Source organism: Gopherus flavomarginatus, chromosome 11 (assembly GCF_025201925.1).
Source record: "Gopherus flavomarginatus isolate rGopFla2 chromosome 11, rGopFla2.mat.asm, whole genome shotgun sequence".
In the NCBI taxonomy this organism is placed as follows: Eukaryota; Metazoa; Chordata; order Testudines; family Testudinidae; genus Gopherus; species Gopherus flavomarginatus.
Window position 1 is genome coordinate 47,457,993 of NC_066627.1, and position 22,799 is coordinate 47,480,791.

Sequence of the window (22,799 nt, forward strand, 5' to 3'; positions counted from 1 at the left end):
AAAGGCCGCATTGGCAATGACATTCCACTGACGTAAGATTTTCCTCCCAACCTTGTGACTCCATAATGGGAAATAGGTAAACACAACCCGAGCCCTCTCGCATCCCACCGGGGAAGGGGGGGGAAGTGTGTCATGGAGAAGTGACAGGCCCAACCTTGCTGGAGCATTTGACACACATCATGGCTTGGTTTCTTGTTGAGAGCTCCAGAGAATTAAGCTCTGATACGAATTAGGAGAGCAGTGATGGGGAGCTCACCAGGTGTAGCTTCAGACAGCTGAGCAAGGAAGAACTGGCACACGCCTGCTAGCTGGAATTTGGGTGTGGGGAGTGGTGTGTCTGGCACATCACGTTTAGTTAATTTAACGGACCAGAAGCCTAACAGCAAAGATTAGCTAGATGGCCGGGGAACTGAGAACATAGAGGGAGACAGTCAAAGGCACAACGACACCCAATTTTCATTGGCAGTCAATGGGAATTGGGCACTTAATGCCCATCTCTGCCTTTCGACCTGCCCCCCCAGCTGTAATTTCTATACAGGCGGGCTCCAATCCTGCATGTGACTTTAGCCCCAATTCCACAAAGCACAGAATATGCTTCTGTCCCATCGACTTCAATGGGATTTAAATATGTGCTTAACTTTAAGTTAAATGCCTTGGTGCTTTGCTCACTCTTGGCCTATACACAGGAAGACTTCAACGGGCTCCACACAGGTGAAAGGGTCCATCTGGATGGAGTCACTTCCAGGACTGGGGCCAGATTGGGGCATGACCAGTGTCTGCTTCTGAGTTTTGTGCAGAACCAAGCGCAATGTTGGCATTCAAATGATGATTATGGAAGTGCCAGCTGTGGCATATAGTTAAGGATGCCCCGAGTTCAGCCTTTAAAACAGGGATTCAAATGCTTTGTTACATATGAAGAATAAAGCACATTCTCCCCAAAACGTATAGGTGAATATATGGGTATGAAATGACATACTATATCTTACATTTATATAAGCACATGAGCTCTCATTAGCCCAGCAATCTTTCTTGATGAAATGCACAAGCGAGTTCTAAATTTGTAAACAGATGCAAACACTAGATTTTGCTCACTTTGGAAACACAACCATCTCTGGAGTGAAAGAAAAGGAACGACCATTATCTGCTTGCAGAAACTCAGTGCATCAGTTTGGAGCAGGAAGTGCAGAAGCAGCACACGTGCAACTGAAAGAGCAAAGGGGTTGAGTCAGGCAGAGCATGATCCTCCTAGGGAGAATAAATCCATGATCCGAGAGGAACACTTCTGCAGTGCAAGCTCTTACACCCCACTCTGCTGAGCACAAGTCTTCAGCTTTGCATTTCATCCAGCAGATGGCACTGCCAGTAGCACAGAGCCCCATGACACTATGCCGGGACACTGGTCCAGAGTCACCACCGCTTCCTAACATGCTTGGGAAAATGGGAAATATTTTTATTTGTGTTCGAAAAACTGGAAAAAGCAAAAGTTTGCCATGTGCCCAGAGGTGTTTGCCCACTTCTCATTCCTATCTGTGCATGTACCCTAGGTTTCTCTGTAGCGTCCATGACCATAGCTTCTAAGCTCTGACTACATACCCAATATTCCTTCTATTGGCAAACTCCCAGCCATTACAGGGTGTGCTGTCACTGCACAGTTAGCCCAGGTTATTATTTGGGTGTTGTCCCTAACCCCCCACTCCCATTCACACACATGTTTGGAGGTGCTTTCAATGTGGGCTAGCTGGCCTGGCCAGGGAGAGGGTTAGACCCCAGGGCCACTTTCACTGTGGCTGGTAACCCACCTACCTCTCAAATGCTGATTGTCCTCCAGTGCCCTCCCCCAATCCACCATGTGCCTAGAAAAACAGACAAGTTCTCACACAATTCACTGGGAAAGACTCAGAGAGGCCCAGTAGACTTGCAATGCAAAGAACCCTGAGATACGCCCCCAGACGTCCCAGCAACACACACAAGTGAGCGCACCACCACTGAGGATAAAATAACTTGGGTAGGGCTTTTCTCACACCCATGCTAGGCTAACCCAGGTGCTCAGACCTGGGTGCTGATCACCTGGGCTAACCCTGAAGTAAAGACATTCCCGCTGGCTGTGCCCGTGGGTATTGCAGAAACTTCTCACATACAGCTCTCTGTTGCCTCATCTCCAGCTTCCCTGTGATTCCCGCTCAAGACAACAGCTGGCAATGCACCTCAGCCTTGAGCTACAAACATGGTGATGATTCTACTTCCGGTCTCTTCCGGGGCTTACCAGCCATGACTATTATATCCAGCAGGTCCATGAGGCAGGCCTGAGCTTAGGGTGCAGGGCTTTTCCAGGTGCCTTTTTGTAGTGGCAGACTGAGCAGGACTGAGTGTTCAGGAGGTCCCAGATGAATGGCTGCCCAGCATCTGTCTAGCAGCTGCAGCTGCCTTGGCCGAAGGGAGGAGGTGTGTCGGCCGCACGCACCAGAGGGAGCAGCGTGCCAGCTGGCTGGGGCGGGTGGCTGAAGTGAATGGGAGGAAGGGAGGCTGAGGGCATGGGAGAGCTGCAGAACCAGCACAGCAGAGCTAAGTCTGCAGCCCAATCCTTTGAATTCTGAGTCATCCTAGATGCAGCACGTAGCGGCTTGTTGAAGCGGGAGGGTTAAGGATATAAAGGAGAGTTGACATCAACAGGTCCAGAGCCTCAGAGCTAAGATGGGATCAAACGCATTAACTTTGAACGCAACTACAATGCAGTCCCGGATCTTCTGTGGTGAAAGGCTAGTACAGGTGAGGAGCTGTGCCAGCTTCCATGCCACCAAAGCACTTGTCTTCCCGATACTGGCATTGGTCATGGAAAGAGGCACAAGAAAGGGGCGGGGGGGACCCTCAAGACTCGTTGTGCTGTGTTAAGGAGAGCTCCGTTCACAAGCTCATAACTGCAAGGCAGAGATCGCGAGGCTGAATGGCTCTGTATTTGCCCAATTTCGTTAACGATCAGCATGGGCCATGTAACAGGGGCTGGGAGAGTTCTAGCTAGCTGACAGGCAGCCGACAGGACCTAAAAGCTCACCAAGGTTGGAAAACTTGAGATAATCTTTCATTGCCGCTGCAGGACCCTACCGAGAATACTAGACAAGGTCTATCGAGGAGCGTATTATGCTTGCAGCCTTTCAATAGTCTAACCTGGATTTGTTTCTTTTAAAGCATTGCAATTTATCAAACTTCCTGCTTCAGGGAAAGAAAGCAAGGGGCTGGAGCCAGCTGGGAAATCTTACTCCAGCCCAGACCCTCAGTATGTTTGCAGTGTGCTCCTTTCATGGCAGTTTCAAAGCCTACCTCCTTGTCTCACTCCCTGTTAGATTCTGAGTACAAAGTTTCCTTAGCAAGGGGGTTTACAGATGTCAGCTCGGATATTCTACAGCCACCCTGCCTGGAGACTTTGCCACACAATCTGCTGCCCTTCCCCTGCCAGCCTACAGGAAGGTCGTTTTTATGTATTTATTTATTTAACAGTGGGGGAGAAGCATTTAATTCTCCAGCTCACATTGCCTCTGGGCCTCACACCGCATGTTCAGGACTCCTGCACATGGACCCTGACCCATCCTCAAACCCTTCAGAATGTTTGCATCAAGCACATTAGCAAGAAACAAAAATCCAGAACAAATCTCACAGGGGGTTGGGTTTTTTTTAAAAAAAGTCATTTTCTTTGTGATTTCATAACCCATAAAGATGCACGGGGCAAAAATTTGCCCTGTAACAAGCCAAATTCCACAGCTTCTTTCAGTTTCACTGCAGGAAACAGACTAAAATGACAAACACCCAAACTGTGTAGGGCTGCTGTCTCCTGTTCTCTGGGGCACATTGCAGCATGACCACCACCACTACAGAATGTTACAATTAGAACTGTGCAAACATCTGATTTTTCTCTTCACTGGCAATTCTGAAAAAAATCGAAAAGGAAATCCATTTTCTCATTTCGGGTTGAACAAAATGCTTCAATTCAACAAAAACAGAAATGTGTTTTCATTACAACCATTTTTAAATGTTTTTGATTTTTTTAAAATGGGATTGAAGCAAAAAGACGTGTTGAAACAATCCGAAAAATCAAAACATTGTTTCAAAAATATCAACACGTTTCAATTCTTTTCTGAATTTTCAATTCACACTTTTTTCAAGCTGAACAATCCAGCGAAACTGACACAAATACATGAAACATTTCTGTGTCACCAAATCTGCATTTTGTCCCCACACTCAAAAAAAAAAGTTTTGTATGAAAAATTGCACCCAGTTCTAGTTTAACGTCAACCCCAAAAGATTCTCACTCTGCTTTACTGTCAGGCTAGCCCTATAGTAGGACAAGTTACAGTTTGGTTAAATATCAGGCCTGTCCATACCAATTTGGAATGACGGAAATCCCAAATGCTTTGGTGTCATGAAGGGGCAGAAACAGGAGTTAGTCACCCAACTCCCTCTGGCTTTCAAAGGGAATCAGGCACCTAACTGCCCTTTGTAAGCCTCCACCAGAATTCTTATCCTGTAGTCCCACGATGCAATATCTGAATCAACAAGGTAACTGCTACACCTTGATTTCACCACATGTATGCCATTCTTCCTGCTACAGAACTTCAATTTGTTTAAAGCACATGCTTAATGCTTTCCTGAAAACCTCCTATCAAATGTTGCCATATACTTTTAAGACATACTTCTGTAAAGGTGCATAGGTGTAAGAGAGTTCTGATCTACTAAACTTCCACCCTGACTTTGTTTGTTTCTTTGTTTTAAGAAGTCTGTTTCCAGTTGTCTTATATACACCTGGGAAATTCCATTGCAGCCAGAGGAAGGCATGGCTGTTGCAGCTTGATGGGAAAAACAGCCATATTGTGAGTGATTTGGTAAAAGGCCATTGTCAGTTCGCAAAGTCAGTCACTCCTCTGCACCATCCATGTGGGATGCCAGCAGACTCTGAACCTCGGACTGGCAGTCATAGGCACCGACTTCCCCTCTTTCCGTGGGTGCTCGACCCTGCCTCTGCCTCCACCCCTTCCATGAGACCCCGCCCCTGCCCCCCCTTCCCCACTTCCATTCCAACTCCTTCCCCAAATCCTCGCCCCAGCCCCACCTCTTCCCCACCTTCTCCCCATAGCATGCCCCGTTCCCACTCCCCCCCCACCTCCTGGAGCATGCTAACCAGGCTGCCAAACAGCTCCAGCTCTGGAGCACCTATGCTAGCAGCACTAAAAGTAGGGGTCTCTGCCACTTGAACTAAAAGAATAATGGCTTGCTTTGGTAGCAATACTACTCTTAAACCTCTCAGGCGGAACAGCCACTAAAGGGAGACATGACACACACTGTGCTCCTGTGTTGTGTGCATAACCTGAAAACCAGCTGCTGGATTCAAGAAATGTTTGAATCTCCTACACTTCAGTCAGGAGAAATCAAAGCCCTTTTAAGCTTGCAACTTGTTCCAAGCGATTGGGCAGACAGAGGAAGACGCTGGAAGCAGCTGATACATGGATGGACCCCTTCCTCGGCAAGTCGTTGGATTTGTTGCTGGCCTGGGTTTATTTTTCCCATCTGAATGCTTTCCCCCTTAGTGCTGCCTGGGTGCTGGTGAAGTTGCTTGTCAGCTATTCTCCATACAATCTGGTTAGTCATTTTCTGCTGCTTCAGTTGGCCACAGTGTGTTTTCTGGGCAAAATTTGCAAGCCCCTTCCTCTGTTTGAAAGGAAGCAGTGAGCTGTAAGGTTGCCCCAGAGAGAAACTTGCATGTGCAGTTCCAGGGTTTGCTCATATTTCTTTCAGGTATAGCAGCTTTGCCCAACTCTGGCAACCGGTTACATTGGCACCCCAATGCAACAGTTTGTGTGTACATGGACACGAACCTGCACGAAGAGCCGTGCTGCCTAGAGGGCAGAGAAATCATTACCTTCTTTCCCTAAGCCAAGGAAAATTCATTTGGGAGACTACCTAGCAACACTTTCACTTAATGTCTGATATTTTAATCCTAACATATTTCTAAAACGTTTGCCCCGCCGAGCAGCCTTTTCTTGGTAGGTGGTAGATGAGAGGCTGCCACCAATCAAAAAGATAAGAAGGGCAGTTCAGCCATCCTAGCCCTCTCCAGCTGGCCTGGATCACATGCCCTCATTTATTGGAGCTTGAAGAAGAACCCAAGGAATCGGGGACTGGAAAGGCAGAACTCTTGTACATTTCACTGTCCTGTCTAGTCACAAGTAGCTGGCCAGGCAGGTAGAGTAGATCTGCACGCGAGCCTACCAAAGTAAAGGTGAGGTGTGTGTTTCCAATTTTAGGCCTGCCAGCCTGCAGATTGTCCCTCTGAAAGTAGCTTGGCTGTCTCATTTCGCTTCCTGCCAAACATCTGTCCACATCGCAAAGCCATGACCTAATTTGGAATGAGTTGTTTTCTTTACTCCAGGGCTGGAAGAGCAGGGAGCTCATCGCACCTAGATTGAGGCGTTTTGGCAGGACTGTGTGGGAAAAGTCTGCATAGCTTTGTGATAAGATGCACACCTGTCTAAGGTATCTCTGTCTCTACCTAGGCATTCATTCCACACTCCTCGCCCTAACTGAGCCCCTTGAAGAATGACACGAATCCACCATGTACATCTATGTTGGCCTTTTCTCCTTATTGCTCTTGGTAGTTACATATTCCATGGTGCTATTTACAAGGTTAGGAATATTAGTCCTGGTGTTCTACACAAATAATAGCTTCAGCAATTACATTTCACCCACCTTAATTTACCAGTCACTTTAATTGGATAGGTATTGCCTCTTTGTTTTGTGTCCTTTTCATTGCTGCATTTAATTGCTGGCCTAGAATCACAGCTGCCCCTTACCAGCACAGATGTAGCTAAATTTCAGCAGTACGGAAAGTGCAGTGATTACTGCATGGGATCTGCAAGCACATTGTATATGACCTTCTGAAAGGTGCTATATAAAATCAATACATCATCCTAATAGCACCTACCCACCCATTGCCTGACTTCCAGCTAGCATTACGAGTCCCTCGCTTCCAGGATTAAATTCAGCTGCAATTTAATTTTAACTCTGGGAAAGGCAGGGAAGCGAGAGAGTGACCCAAAGCCATGCCTAGGGGGTGGAAGTTTTAGTTGGCCTGGGAGCAGAGCAGACAGAGTTGTTGGAATGTATAATGTGCCTGAGCTAGATGGGCACGTACAGCACGAATTCTCTTCCAGTCCACTTGACTCAACCCAGCTCTGCTGCCAGGGTTCAACACACAGCAAACTGACGGCATAGGCTGTGCAAAGCTGCTGCAATCAGGAGAGGGAAAGAAATCCTGATTTAGAGGTTTTGGAGGGTGGGACCAGGGAAACATGTGCCCATTCTATCACCACATGTGCCTGAGAACTCTTGTTGCTGTGCTGAAGCCTCTGATTTATTTTACCCCATGCTCCCCATGAAGACCTGCGGTATAGCCAATTCCACCGCCAAGGGGTGGCACACAGCTCTGTTCCCCAACCCATCAGGACAAGTTATTGTGGCAATATCGCACGTCACCATAAAGCCTCCTGTGACGACTGGTTACTTCTTTAATTATAATTGTCCCACTGCCACCTTGTCCTTCCCAAACCTGTTTGCTGTAACCAGCCGTTGTCTTTTGCCAGACTAGAAGCTCTTTGGATCAGGGACTGCCATTTCATTAGGTGTCTCTACAATGGGGGCCCCAGACATTAACTGGAGTTCTTGACGCTCCAAGGAATAATAGTTAGCATTGAGAGCTATTGTGGGTATCTCACAAGTAGTGGCATGTGATGAGTGTGAAATTAATCGGTGCCCGATTACAGGTCCTCAAGCACAGGCCTGGATTACCAGTACTCTCCATGCAGCACTGGAATCTGGCACACTAGTAGAGCTGAATAGAATAAGCTTCCAAAGTACCTATGCTGGCTCCAAGCAATGCAGGCTCTTCTTGGTGAGGCCAAGGACTGGAACAGCGCAGGTCAGAACTCAGGACAACCAACCTCTGCGCAAGGTGGGATGTGACCTTGCACTGCATTTGGCTCTGGCTATCAAAGCTCACTTCCTCCAACCCTGTCATTCACAAAATTGATCCACTCATCCAGGGCTATTCAGAGCCCAGAAACCTGAGCCCCCTACTCAGCTCTAGTTCCCATTAGGAACAGGCCTGGGTAAATAGCTACATGGTACCAGCATGAACAGGAGTCTATCCATTGACTTCACTGGCCTTTGGATAAGGTCCTAGGATACGTAAATATTTAATGATTGCATCTTGTTAATTCCAAAAATACTGGCTCCCAATGCTCCACAAAGGGGGAAGCATGTGGTAGATTGCTTGATTTTTCTGAACGAGGCAAACACACACTATGTAACACTGTCTTATCTTGCCAGGATCTCCCTCACCCAATGTACAACAGGCTTCTTGGCTGGGCTAGATAACAGAAGATCTTATATTAAAGTATAAACAAGATGGCTCAATTAAGCGAAAGCAGCCTCTAGGCAATACTTTCCACTGAGTGCAATTGAACTGGAATGAGAACGAACAACTTCTCTTGCTTAGCACAGATCAGTTAGCACATGGGAATACAAATTTACACTCTCTCGTTATTTTGTATTTGTATTACAGCAGTGCCTACAGAGTCCAACCAAGACCGGGAACCCATGTGCTGGCTGCAGTGCAGATGCAGTCCCTGGCCTCAAAAGTTTACCATCTGTATAGATAAGACAAAGGGACAGAGAAAGGAATCAGATTATCTTTCTTTTACAAGATAGGGATTGCGGCAGAGAGAGATTAATAGTGAAATCTTGGCTTCATTGAAGTCAATGTCACCCCAAGGGAACTGACCTCGGTGGTCCATTGGCTAGGAGACTGAATTGGGAGTATTCTTGGTTCTGCTAGTGACCTGCCTTGTTGTCCTTGGTGAAATCTCTGTGCCTCTTCTCATTCCTTGTCTGTATAGGCTAAGCTCTTTGGGGCAGGGACTGTCTCTCAGGGCGCGTTTATACAGTACACTGCACATTGGGGCCTCTGCTACCAGACTGAGTCCCAGTCCAGTAACGTAACGATTTATTTACAGTAAAGATGGAAGAAAGCCCCAACTATCAGAGCCAAATTTTGGAGGAAGTTTGAAGGGGCTGTTTGAATCCAGGGCTTTTGGTTTGGCTCATTAGAGCATTAAAGCTCGGTTGGAAAACCTGGACCTTGATACAAACTTTGTCCAAGTGCTGGGATCCCAGGTTTTTGGTCCAACCCATGTCTTCTAAGTAATATACATAAGGCTTAGTCAATCAAAATCTGCTGTTTCTACCTCAGGGTGAAATGATAGCCAGACACTGGGATGTTCTTTGCATTACAGCAATGAGAGCTTGTATTAAACAACTCAAATTTTTATTTAAAACTTTCCATAGCATGCCAACAAGCGAACCCAGGGCCTGCTGTAAGGTGCAGGCTGCAGTTCATCCTCTGCAGTGCGGTCATCTCACTTTCCAAGGTGGAAGGTGACCGTTGCTGCCTGCAGCCACATCCCATGTCCTTATACAACCACACACAAACTCCTGCTGCCACCCCTCGATTGAAATCCTCTCAGGATCCTCCCACGTTACTCTGTGGGAGGAAGGGTTGGATGAAGGATTTGAGGACTTGTTTCTAGCCACGACTGCCCACCCTAAAAGCTTCCTAGAGCACTTGTAGGGCACTTCACCTTTACGAACCCTCCACAACACAGTGCAGTACTTAAACGGCGATTCCTGCCCCCACTTTGCAAATGAGGAAACTAAGGAAGAGAGGTTAAGGGACTTTCCAAAGGCCACACTACAAATCAGTGGCACAGCCAGAAATAGAGAGTTCTAACTCCCAAACCTGTATCAATAGCCTCTTGTTACACCACAGTGAATAAGAAGAAGGATTTCAGTGTTGACTTCACCCCTTATGCAGGACCTGCTGTGGACACCACCTGCCCATACTCTGGTTGTGTTCGCTCAACTGATTGCATCTGCAAAAGTCATCTTGCAAAATGGGCACTGAGGGCCCAGCTATGCAAATACCAAACAAAAGTCTGGGGTTGCATGCTTACCTATGTCTGGCAAATGGCTACCAACCAAGCAAAAAGCACTTAAAAATCCCCAGCCAATGATGAGATTGTTTTAAAATAATACATTTCAGATTCATTTTATTTGTATGCTAGTTTCTTAGCCTTTACAATGCATTTTCTTCATGGGTTCCAGATTTTTCATTCAACCATGAGAACTAGAATCTTAAAAAAAAAAAAAAAAAGGAAGAAGAAGTAGAGATTCATAGAATCATAGAAATGTGGGGCCTGGATTCTCAGACAATCCCTTGATTCTACGAGATGGGGCTGTGGGAAAGATGCAAGTACCAGTTGCGAGACTCACAATAAAAATCATGAGAGTTGGTTGATGTCCGTAATCCAAGGCTGGCTGAAAACCTCTTTCCTTTCCACCTGGTTTGCTCCTGCTCAGAACTTCTAGAGGAAGGTTTCTGCAGGATGCATGTGGTTTGGCCAACTGGCTCCAATGAGAGGAACAAACCAATGTAAACCCTGTTTTTTTAATTAGTCAATAATGAAGTGGTTCTTTCTGATAAAGATACCAGACACTAAGAACACAGGCAGCCTCCACTCACAAACTAGACTGAAACCCTTATCGCATGGATCTTCCTGCCACAATCCTTTCACTACCCTGGTTCTCTAGACTGGAGAGTCTAGGCTTCTCAAGAGGCCAGAGTGGGAAACTGATTGAGGTTTTCTTTTTAAGTTTAGGTCCAAGAACACAAAAACTTGGCCACAAAGTCATTCTGAAAAATGTACTTGGAGCTTTCCTCCTGGTATTCATTACAACTACAACAAAGGCTTCTATAATTTCCTTTAATTCAAGTACGGGGGGGAAGGTTGTCAACGGATGGTTCAGTAGCAAATCTTGCCGCAGGCTCTAATAAACCGATGGGCATTGTCAGAGGCCAAAGAATACGGAGTCCCCGTTCCTGAACATTATAACTAGCAAGCCCCAGAATGACACTTCAAGTACAAAAGATCAAACATTAATAGGAACCAGAGATCTCTACAACGCAAAACATGCGCTGTTACAATAAAGGCCCCCCCAAACCAAACTAAGGTCAGTCCTACCCAGTGGAACAAGTAGCAAGGTCTATTCTGGCTCAGAGGTAAGAATATAGTGAAGGGATTGTGGTCTGCTCGAATTCCCACCAGCACTAGGATGAGCAAAGGGGAATGCTAGAGTTGGAGTGAGCACCAGCAGCTCAGCAGAACACACTTACTTTAGTGCAGCTAGTGAAGGCAAAGAGTATGTGGATATTGGTTCTTCATCTCACACTAGGGTTACAGAATATCACAGAGTAACCAGAGGGTAACCACCCAAGAGTGGTATGTGCACAAGGTGTCCTGGTCTTCAGCTGTGTAGCTGAGGTAGGCAAGGGGGAAAAAAAGACAGCTTTAAGCCATTGCTCTGTTCATCTGCTCCTGGGTCAGCCAAGGCCAAAACTGTCCTTAGGGGCTTCTCTAAGATCTACTGGCTCTACGCGTCCTAGGCAGCTGTCAGGATGCACCACGAGAAAAGACAGTTTCATTGCTCAAATGGAAGTCATTGAACTCCAGCTTTCACTGAAAATGGTAAGAAATTTTCCTGGGTTGGACGGGGGGAAAAATTTTATGCAGAGAATTTAGCTGCATCCCACAGCTCTGGGCACAGCTGAATGAACCCACACGACTGATATCTTTGCTAAGTCATTAGAGGGAGTGGCCAATGCATTCATATAGCCGTTAGACTTATGGCACATACCCTTTATCTAACCCAAATATCTTTAGTCCATTATATGTCTAAGCTCCCTCAGCCAAGAAAATAGTGCCTGTTACATTAGCACTGAACTACCCATTTGGTTCCTGTAATGATCGGTGCAGATAGCCCTTCTACCAACAGGTGGACCTGCATCTTTATCTTCATGCTAAGTTATCTTGTTTTGATATTATGTTGCTATCTTGGTTCATGGGGGCTAGGAGGAAATTAAGTCACGACTGCACATACTGGAGTTGTTACTTGCAGTGTTCTAATAATTCCTTTAATTTCTATAAGCGAGATTACATTGCAAAATCAAGAGGGTCTCATATTTCTGATTCTTTCGATTCTCTGTACCATGATGACACTACAACTGGGTGACTTAAGATGGGGGCAACTTACAGTGTGTTGAGATTCTTCAGTCGCCTGAAGGCTCCAGGTTGAATCTCTTTGATGCGATTGAAGCGTAAATCCCTGAAAGTGAAATATCATCAGTCAGTGTACATCTGAGAGCGAGATTGTCCATTAGCAACAAACATCATTAGCTGTCTTGGTACTTTAGACCTTAGCATGTCAGGCCTAAAGGAGCTTGAGAAACTACATCAGATGAAGAATCCTTTCTGGGATGATAGAGTGGCTACCCGTGTTTGCTGAGGCAGTCTGAACCTCCCTAGATTTATGAGCTTCACCTTCATTTCTTAAGAATCTGACACGTAGTTGCCAGATTTTGAAAGGGAGTCAGGTGATCAATTGCACTAGTTTGTAACACAGGATTGTTGTGATTGCTAGTGGTTAATGTTCTGTGATTACCTGTGCAATTACCAAACTTGCATGCACAAAACGTGGTATCTGCACATGCAACTTGGGCAAACCTAACTAAAGCATAAACTTTGCCCCTCGTTGCCAGAATACAGGTGGATCTGTATTTTTAGAGACACATAACAAGGATTCAGTATTTCCAAATGGGCACTGAGCAAGTTTCCAGCAAGTGCACAGAGGAGCACATATGAGACCCTATATTTGCAGGCAGACTCCCACATATGTGGGTGCACTGTCTTTGCAAACACATTGCCTGAAATGGAGCTGCACATGTTGGTGTATACAGACATGCACACAGTTTTGTGGACACACTTATTAAAGATCAGGCCAAAATTTTGGCCCTAAAATGGTCAAATCTTGCTGAATAGCCTCATACAGTCAGCATTTCAAATTAGCTCCAAAATGCTGCCGGACTCAAAGGCTTGTCCCTTTCTGCATTTTCAGTTAGTGCCATTTCATTTAGAACTAGCAGAGTCCGTTGTGACAAACTTAAAGGGCTCTCTGTGTAACTGCACTGACTTAGACCCTAAAATGTTACATTCTGACTGCTTATTAGATGATAAAATAAGTGCTAAGTAAACAAGTAGAAACAATTCTACAGGGAACGTGCATCCATTTGGTGCCTTCAATTGTCCAATGTGCTATGGCAAATTTTGCCTTTACGGCTGTAAAGGGCTGTAGATAGGACAGGGAGGCTGGGTTAAAAGCTGTAGATAATCTAGCATTTGCTATAGAAATACCACCACACCTTCCCCAGTGAAGTTCACCCAGGGGAAGCATGAAGAATGATGGAGGATAACAAGGGGATTTGAAATCAGATAGTAAGAGTCCAACCTGAGGAATTATGTTGTATTGTTTCTGATCCTGTCAGCTATTAGCAGAATAATCCTTCCCAACATCACTATGTTGAATCATTAACAATGGGAACATACAAAGCAATCAGTGAGAGCACACAAACCAATCAATGGCCCCTGGAATCAGTTTAAGTCAATTAGGAATCTGTTTATTCCAAACCAGAATAAGGCCCCCACACCAACATAAGTGTCCAGGCTGGGGTTTGCACCAGTGTATCTAAAATTGTTTAAAAATAGATTGAAGTTAGGCAGGTGCAACTTTCTTGTGTAGACCAGGCCTGTGAGACACGGGGAAATTGAGCACTGGCCTGTTAAACCCAGGATTGTGAGTTCAATCCTTGAGGGGACCACTTAGGGATCTGGGGCAAAAATCAGTACTTGGTCCTGCTAGTGAAGGCAGGGGACTGGACTTGACGACCTTTCAAGGTCCCTTCCAGTTCTAGGAGATAGGTAGATCTCCAGTTGTTGTTGTTATAAGTATCAGTAAACAAGATTACACTTCAGGATAAAAATGCAGGAAAAAATCATATATAGCCAGTGTCGAGAGCCTTGCGCTATAGAGCCAGCTGTTCTTCTCTTTTGTATTTACTGCTGGACTGCTTAACTTTAAGGTTACACAGAGAGAGAGAGGAATTCTGGTAACCCTTTAACTAAAATCCAGAGCCATTCCTGAGGCCAGTCTTCTCAAATTGCTTAGCACCAGATTTTCTGTGCTCAGCACCCACAATTGGAGCCAGATTCTCCCAGCAGCTCTCATTGTGACACTTAGGACAAGAATTTCATAACTCAGCAGCCAATATGCAGAGCTTGTCTGGAAATCTGGCCCTGGTCTGCAGATGTTGGTGTGATGAGTTGGCAGCCATTTAAACAGAAGACGGCATTTCAGGCCATAACCACCTCACTCAGTTTCTCACACAACACAGAATTTCTAGGAACTAGTTTGGTAGTAATTAAAAATGTATTTCGCTTTCCTTTCATACCATTAACACTTTGGCTTGCCTTTATCTTCAGCACCCCAGACTGGCTACAGCACCTGAAAACACCAAGATACTGCTAGTGTTGCTAAGGATAATGGAGTGCTCTTGTGTTCATTTGCATAGAGACAATTTGATATTTTTAATTGTCTTACTTCTGTGATTTATAATGAATCTGGGTAAAAGCACGGTGTCTCCATAGCACAATTCACCCTTGATAGAACCCCTCAGCTACTCACTACACTGCTGCAGTCGAGCTCTAACACTGTTAATAGAACAAATCTCTAGTACAAAGTTGATATCAATGGATCACACAGATTTACACCCTCTGAGGATCTGGCTATTTGTACTGAATCCTGTCTACTGGAAATACACTTTCCTAGCACCACAGGAGACACTTGACATTATACACAATGTTTAAGAGTGGAGGCCAATAGCCAGGAACATTCAGAAGGTTCTGGTAGGGAGAACCCTACATTCTCCAGTGCCTTTTAACTAGCAGATGTGTTTAACTGTGAGGCCTGCTACATAGCTATGGCACAAAAACTTCAATGAGGTTTTGGCTTTTGGAAATTAGATTGGGGTCTGCCCCATAACGTGATAAGTAGAGATATGCCTGAGGAATGAAGCGTAGACCCAAATTTGAAATTGCCCAGAGCCCATCTGTGTGATCAGATTTGGGGGTTACAGTTCAGTCCTCTCTCTAGTGACAGCAGATGAAGAAATTATTTGCATCGCACCCTGAATTTTATCCCCATAAAATACTAATACAGCAAATAATGTATGACATCTCCCCAATTATTTTGGAGTGGACAGATGTCACAGACACTGAATGAGGATAGGCCTATTATGTACAAGGAAAACAGCTGATTCCTCTGCTGGTTTGTGATGTGAGTGCCTCCCTGTTTATTCCAACCTGTGTTAGTGTGCGGATTTCCCTTTGCATTACTCCTTCCATGGCTAAATGCATGAAGACTATGTGAATCATCATTTGCCTACTCTTAGCCCAACACGTCTGTTGATTGCACCTTTGGGAAGAGAGCCACAGTTTCATTGGTGGTGGCTAGAATGAGGAGGAGAAAAGATGTCTGAAGAATAAATATTTGGCCCTGAGACAGATTTACAAATTGGCAAATTACACGGCCAACTGCTGACCCAAGTGAACCCAGTTAATTTGATCTATTAAGTGAGAACAGCAGCTAGGGGGGCTCTCTCTTGCAAGGAGGAGATTACAGTATGATCCTAATCAAACCAGATCAGCTTCTTCCTGGGATGCATGTCAGCAAGCAGCAGGGCTCCCTCAATGCACTGGATCTTGCCCATATGTTGACTGTTCAGACATTGCCCAAATCCAATAAATACAGCTCTCCCCTCCTCCTGAAAACATGCACCGAATCTGATCAAGGAGCGACAAAAGGAAGTTTCAGAAGCACAAAGGTAAGTTTATCCCCATCCATGGGTCTAACAAGGAGACACAGACTTTCTCAGACTAAGATGAATTGCTACTGCATGCCTTTATATTGATTACTTAGTAGAATCTGTTCCGCTTGTTTCAAGCCACAGCCCATAGATCTTTACTCTGCGTGTGCACATGCATGCAAGTAGAGGCACTTGCTTAGAGAAAGATGATGATTTGCTTCACCCACCCACTACTGTAGCATTGCCACCTCTTTGAGGAAATGCGGCAGCTGTATAAACAGCACACAGACATTCTATGCTTCATTTTAGGACAGCAAGAGGAAAGAAGATTCCGCTGAAATTCCAGGGCAGAGGTGGAGTAGTGAGGCAGAATACAAGCACCCAAGTTAGAATTTGGTAACCACTGCCCTTACAAAGAGCATCTTGGGATCTTCATCACCATAAGATTTTCCATCTCATTTGAAAGATAGAATCATAGAATAACAGAGTTGGAAGGGACCTCAGGAGGTAACTAGTCCAACCCCCTACTCAAAGCAGGACCACTCCTCAGACAGATTTTTGCCCCAGATTCCTAAATGGCCCCTCAAGAATTGAACTCACAACCCTGGGTTTAGCAGGCTTAACAGGTTTAGCATTGGCTCAAACCACTGAGCTGCAGAAGTGCTCCTCAAATAGGGAAAAGGGAGATTATTGAATAATCTTTCCTATTTTCCTTCTGATAAACTGAGTTTTTCAGAGAGAAAATTCTGATCAACACTAAGGGGTTTCATTCTGAGGGCTATTTACGTAGCCTATATAAAGAGGATGAACTGGAAAGAGATAACACTTGGTACATTACACATATATGTTTAATGCAGAGAAGAAATTAATTGCTCAATTCCCCCACCTTCCCCCCAGTCCACCTATGCAACAGAAATTTTGGGCAGGAGGGTAGAAACAACGTGAAGAGAGCAACAGTTCCAACAAGAACACATTTGCTCAGTATGGTTTCTTAAGGCTAATATGCTAAATTTTTATATCACAGCTTTTATCCCCAGCGATCCCAAAGAGTTTCACAAACTACATACATGATCCACCCACTAAATGCAGCCATGTTTGGGGAGAAGAGCAGCTCAGACAGTATGCTGCAAAACAGCGAGGGAAGGCAAAATTTGTCATATCGGACAGACACAGAAAATGCATAATTAGTGACAAACTCCGTGAAAGGGTGGTGGACTGACTGGGTCATTTTCAGTTCATGCCAGCACTGAGTTCAGGTCACAGATGCTGCATGTTCTTTTCTTCTACCCTGAGTTAAATTTAGTTAGCACATAACTCAGAAGTAGATCTACATATAATGCAAAGGAGAATAAACCATGTATAATATGATTGGAATCCACTAGCCTCCAGCTACAGGGAACTTCTTCGCACTGATGCCTTCTCCCCATACCAACATGTTTCATAGTTTATGGTTGGAAATGTCACGCTATAAAACAAATGGCTTAGAAGGTTAAAGACCTATTGAAATTTTCGGAGTGTATGTTTCACAGCTGTTGCCTTCTTTGGCCTGTTGGCTAAATGAGCTGCCTTAGTCCCAGTGGTAACCAACAAATCACATCTGGCAAATCCTGTTCCAGTGGAATGGATGACAGCCAAAATACATTTGCAGTTATACATCATGCATTTTTATAGCTTACTTATCTGTACACATTACAGCCATCATGTCCCATACTCAGAATAAAACGAACAGACTTCATTACCAAGGATAAATATTCCATTGCTAAAACCAGACGCTCGGCCAGATCCTCAGCTGTACCCAACTGCAGGGGATGAGAATCAAAAGGAGCCAATAACAGCTTATCAATCCTGGGGATGGTTCTAAGCCAGTCCTGGGATCACCTAGATCAGGCTAAGGGCTGCTTTAAGTTACACCAGCTGGCTACAGCCCCCCAGGAGCCATCCTGTAGTAGGAGATTGCTGCAGCACAGTCTGTGCTGGCCACAATTCCTCCCACTTCCCTACATGGGGTGCTCAAGAGTGGCAGTGGAGCCAGCTACACTGGATCTACACCACCTATCACTGCCTCCATCAGAGGAATGCCCGTCTGGGGACTTGCAGCTGCTTTTGATTTTATAGCAGCACAGATACAGCTGGGGCCCAGGATCTGGGTGTTCGTATTTGTATTTCATACCAGTACGTTCTGTTCAGATCAAACTATGACTTATGAACATAATTCCATATTTTTACTCAAAATAAGAACTTCATGACCTGGCTGTTAATTTTGCCAGACCTCTGGACATTCACACAGATGCAGTGTGCCTTCTCCTGAAAGGAAGTAGTATGACTGTCATAAAAATCTGGAACAGTTGGCATTTTTAAGATGTACCTTTTGATCGTTGGCAACTTTTAAACAGCATGTGAATTATTAAACATTTTTATAACAGATAAAACAGAAAGCTGCCTCTTAGGACTATTTATTTCAATTAGATTATAAAATCCTCAGGACAACCAGAGAGATAGTGTATTTTTTATTTGTATATCTTTGCAGTGACCTATGAACAACAGAGAATATTTAACTTGGCTTGGGTGATCCATAAAGATTTATCAATATGAGCTTGGTTTTTAATTAGATGGACCACATTAGACTGAGCCATGAATTTTCCTCAGAAAGTGTCTGAAATATTAAATGCAGTGCAGGAATATATATCAAAATGAGATGGCTCTTATTTAATTTGACATCTGGGCCCAAACCTGAATAATCCCATTCAGATCTCGGTAGTTTGCTACCTTTGACTGTCACATTAACCCAAATAACTAGATTTTCTAAACTTTTAGACATGCAAAAAGTACCAGCAGCAGCACCAGGAGGAGCAGTAGTGTGAACTGATAGCACTGTGTTGTCTAACCACACTCAGAGCAGGAATATGCCACAGTGGTTAAAACATGAGTGGCTGATGGCATACTGTCTCCTGCAGTGTTCCCATTGTTGCCAGCAGTAAAGCTGCACTAGTAACAACAGTGGAAACATTTTAGGGAGAAAAAGCTAAGATAGACCCCCCAGCTGAGATCAGAATTTGGTCAATTACAGTCACATGAACATGATCCTCAGCTAGTTAATTAATTGTAAACAAATTCCATAATCAACAGCAACTTAACTGAGAATAAAACTATTTATACATCTTTTAACAATTTCCTGTCTGCTTTTGACACTGTCCAAGAAATCATATCTAGATAACATGTGTAAAGATACTTTGGTATGGGCCAGATATGTCTTAAAACCGTTCTGGAGTTTTATAATTTACCATTCCTAAAAGCAAAGGAAGTTTGTTCTTCCACATCTATTTCAAGAAGTTCTACAGAAGCCCCAGATTGGCCTCAAAAGGCTACATGAATTCCCTCTCTTTTTGTTACTCAGATCTTCCATTGAAATAGGCACAGCCAACAATTCATAGTCTGCTCCACTGTAAACCCTCCAACCCCCCCTTTTTTTTTTGGAAGACTACCAACCCAGTGGATTTTTAGGAATGTATAAGGTTTATCACTCTTGTTTGGTATCCCAAATAAACCTTCAGTTCTTCCCCTCTCTCTTCCCCCAGTTGGGTCTGGAAAGTAAGAACCTACAGGAAAAAGCAGATAAGGAAACGGAGTCGCATTTATAAGCAAGAAACAAAACCACTGTCTCTTTGCATACACAAAACTAGAACACCCAGTGTCTCCCCCTTACCCCAAAGCTTTCTCTCCAATAGCAAAAGGTGATCTATCATTTTCCTTTAAACAAACCCTGCTTAGGGATTAGCTTTGGAGACTCAAAAGTCATTGTTTTCATGTGATCTTAGTTGTTTTTTAGTTTCCCATAGGTGTCCAGTTAAATATCATTAACTGATGCTAAGTGAGACAGTCTCTGAAGAGGTGAGGCTTTTGCAATACAGGCATTCCTGCAGGAAAAGCAAGGTGTAGAAAGCATGGCTTTTCTTTCCTCTCCTCAAAAGGCTGATCATACAAAATAAGCAGTAAAATGAAATTGGCTACTTACAATATGTTTGTCTGAGGTGGGACTTCAGGGATGTTTTCCAGCATCAGATGCATGCACCTTACTGTAGTCCTAAAGCACAGGCAGCGGCTAGGACAGGAGCACGAGAAATCAGGCAAGAGAAGAAAAAGCAAGAAGCTAGGAACAACTGCAGACTTGACCAGCATTGTGTTTGCTGGAGTGTACTTTCCCTGATTCTGAACTGCAGGGAGCTGACAAAAGTTTCCCAGCCTTGAGGTCCAGGAGGAGGGGACTCATCAGCATGTGTTTTCAATTAAATTAAGGCAGTTTGACAGTGTAACCTTCCACCCCATCTGCCATAATGTACATTGTTTGAGATCACACTGCTCCCCCACCCTCATTTAAGAGTTTGTACACAGTCACCCACAACTGATTTTGACTTACTCCCGCCTTGGCTCCCAGCTGGAATAGTAAATTAACTCCTCAAGTTCCTCTTTGGCACATTTCTACATTTGTTGAAAAGTGCACATAACAGCTCTCTGACATTGGTAAAGTCAGCTTTGCAGAGGCAAAAGAAAGGATGGCTTTGTGTTTAAAGCACTGACCCAGGACTCAGGACAGCTGGGTTTAATTTACTCTACCTGACCTTGAGAAAGTCACTCTGTCTCTTCGGGTAGGTCTACACTTCGAGCTGGAAATGTAAGAGGAGACTGCACTAGTTCTGACCTCTGAGTGGCACACTAAAAATAAAGTGTAGCCACAGCACCACGAGTAGAGTGCAACGGGTCCCCAATTTTGTGTGGTGCTACAAACAACAAAATAAGTCAGTACAGTAAGGCGCAATCCAGCAGACTAGAAACGCAAGAGTAAAATGGACTAAATGACCTAACTAGTAATTCCCATCTCTCATTTCTAGGATTCTCTGATTGTTGCAATATAGACTAATTTGATCAACTAATAAAATGCTTTGTTGATGGGATGCCATGCCCTACATGTAGAAAAATATGGATTATGGATAAAGGCATTTTTTAAAATTGCCTTTTATTTATTGTATAAAGTAACACAATGAACCCAGAGTTGGAAATAGTGATACTAACTCTCCAAATTATGGAATTTCAACCCCCTGCACCCATGTTTTGCATTGTATGACAAAATTCACAAGTGAAGGGAAGACCTAATGGTTCTTCATACGGGACATCCTGCCTCTTATAAAAAGCTGAAACTTTGAGTCTGCAAGTTTCAAAATGATTTTTAAAAGTGATGTGCAGTTTTAAATGTGTGTATTAAGCATGACAGTTCATTAGTAGATTGGGAAATTTCAGGAACACTGAACATGGCAAATTTCCAGGCTTCTCTGTCTGCGGGATCAACTGAAAGTTCTTTTTAAGTCAGTAATTGTTTCCACCTTGTAAACTGTAAAATACAATTAAAATGACAACAACATAATTAACAAGAGCCTGATTTAAATCTTCAAAACCCAGGAAACTAGGAATCAAGGATTGTGTTCTAGCCATAACAGATTCTCTCAACTTTAGGCTACAGACATAGGTGTTACAGAGTGCAAACATGCCAGACTGATTTAATGGAGTTTTAGCCTTCATCCTGTATTTCCTCGCATTTTGTGGTTCCCTCTATCCCCAAGCCTTTTATATTAATCGAGCATTTTAAGTTTGGGATTTTTTGCCAGCTTGCCCCCCCGTCCTTTTAAAGCCATTTCCCTATACTTAATGACCTTCCAAACCATGGTTTAGATAATATATTCCAGAATGTTACCAAAATAATTCCCCCCCGACACATGCACACTATTTATAATTCTCTTTGGGGAGGCACAATGAACCAACCGTACTATAATAGTTTGTGGCTGCTGCATTATATCTGACCAAACCTTTTAGATAGTAATCTTATAATTGATGTTAAAAGTCATTCACTTCCCAGCCAGAAAAAGGAGACATTGTACACCAGGTTTCTGGTCTAACCCTCAAGAAATTTTCTGTCTGCTTACATTGGCACCGGTTTGAAAACTAGGCAAATTTGCTGGAAATCTTCCACCTTTACTCTGTAGACTTTATTCTTGTTTATGAGCAAAGTGACCTCTAGTGGCCAGCAAAAATCCCTCGTGATTACATACTGTGAAAGGCTAAAAAAACCCCACTACAGCAGTGGTTCCCAAACTTGGGATGCTGCTTGCGCAGGGAAAGCCCCTGGTGGGTCAGGCCGGTTTGTTTACCTGCCACATCCGCAGGTTTGGCCGCTTGCGGCTCCTGCTGGCTGCGGTTTGCTGCTCCAGGCCAATGGGAGCTGCTGGAAGCGGTGGCCAGTAGGTCCCTCGGCCGGTGCTGCTTCCAGCAGCTCCCATTGGCCTGGAGCCGCGATCAGCTGAACATGCAGACGCGGCAGGTAAACAAACCATCCCGGCCCGCCAGGGGCTTTCCCTGCACAAGTGGCAGAACAAGTTTGGGAACCACTGCACTATTCATGCAATTCAAACTACTGGCATCCAAAGAGCAGATAGCCTCAGATTAATGGCAGCTTGAACTTCTAATTGACAAGTTAAATTCAGTTCCTTCCTGTCTGGGATTTATAAAATAAGGCAACGAGATTTTGACTGAAGTCTTGAGGCCCTGAATGGCATGAATTCTTCTGACTCTTTCTGTGGTGGCTCCACACCTCCTCTCCTTCCAATCAGACTGAAATCTGTTGGAGCAGTATAGCATTATAACAAGTACTTAAGTGCAGTTCTGCTCTGAAAAATTACTGTAAAAAGGCCATGAAATGTCCCACATTTGTCAGTGTCTTCCAGATCAAGTTTCTTCAGTGTGCTAAAGCAACATGGTTTTTCTAACCATCAGCTATGAGCTTGGAACCTTAAAGTCAAACTGGATTTTTTTTTTAAAGAAAATAAAAATGGCCATACTGGGTTGAACTAATGATCCATCTAATCCTCCTGTCTTCTGACAGTGGCCGGTGCCAGATGCT

General features: G+C 44.3%; 1 protein-coding gene across 1 annotated transcript in view; it reads right to left on the reverse strand.

Moving 5' to 3' along the window:
• LOC127030991 (peroxidasin homolog) overlaps nucleotides 1-20,029 on the reverse strand; it is a 58,114-nt gene extending 38,085 nt beyond the window's left edge. The window contains exons 1-2 of the mRNA XM_050917669.1: nucleotides 19,866-20,029; nucleotides 12,190-12,261 (exon numbers count right to left, since the gene is read on the reverse strand). Coding sequence (XP_050773626.1) covers nucleotides 12,190-12,261; nucleotides 19,866-20,029 — 236 coding nt within the window. The remainder of the gene's footprint in view (nucleotides 1-12,189; nucleotides 12,262-19,865) is intronic.
• Nucleotides 20,030-22,799: the final 2,770 nt, after the last annotated feature.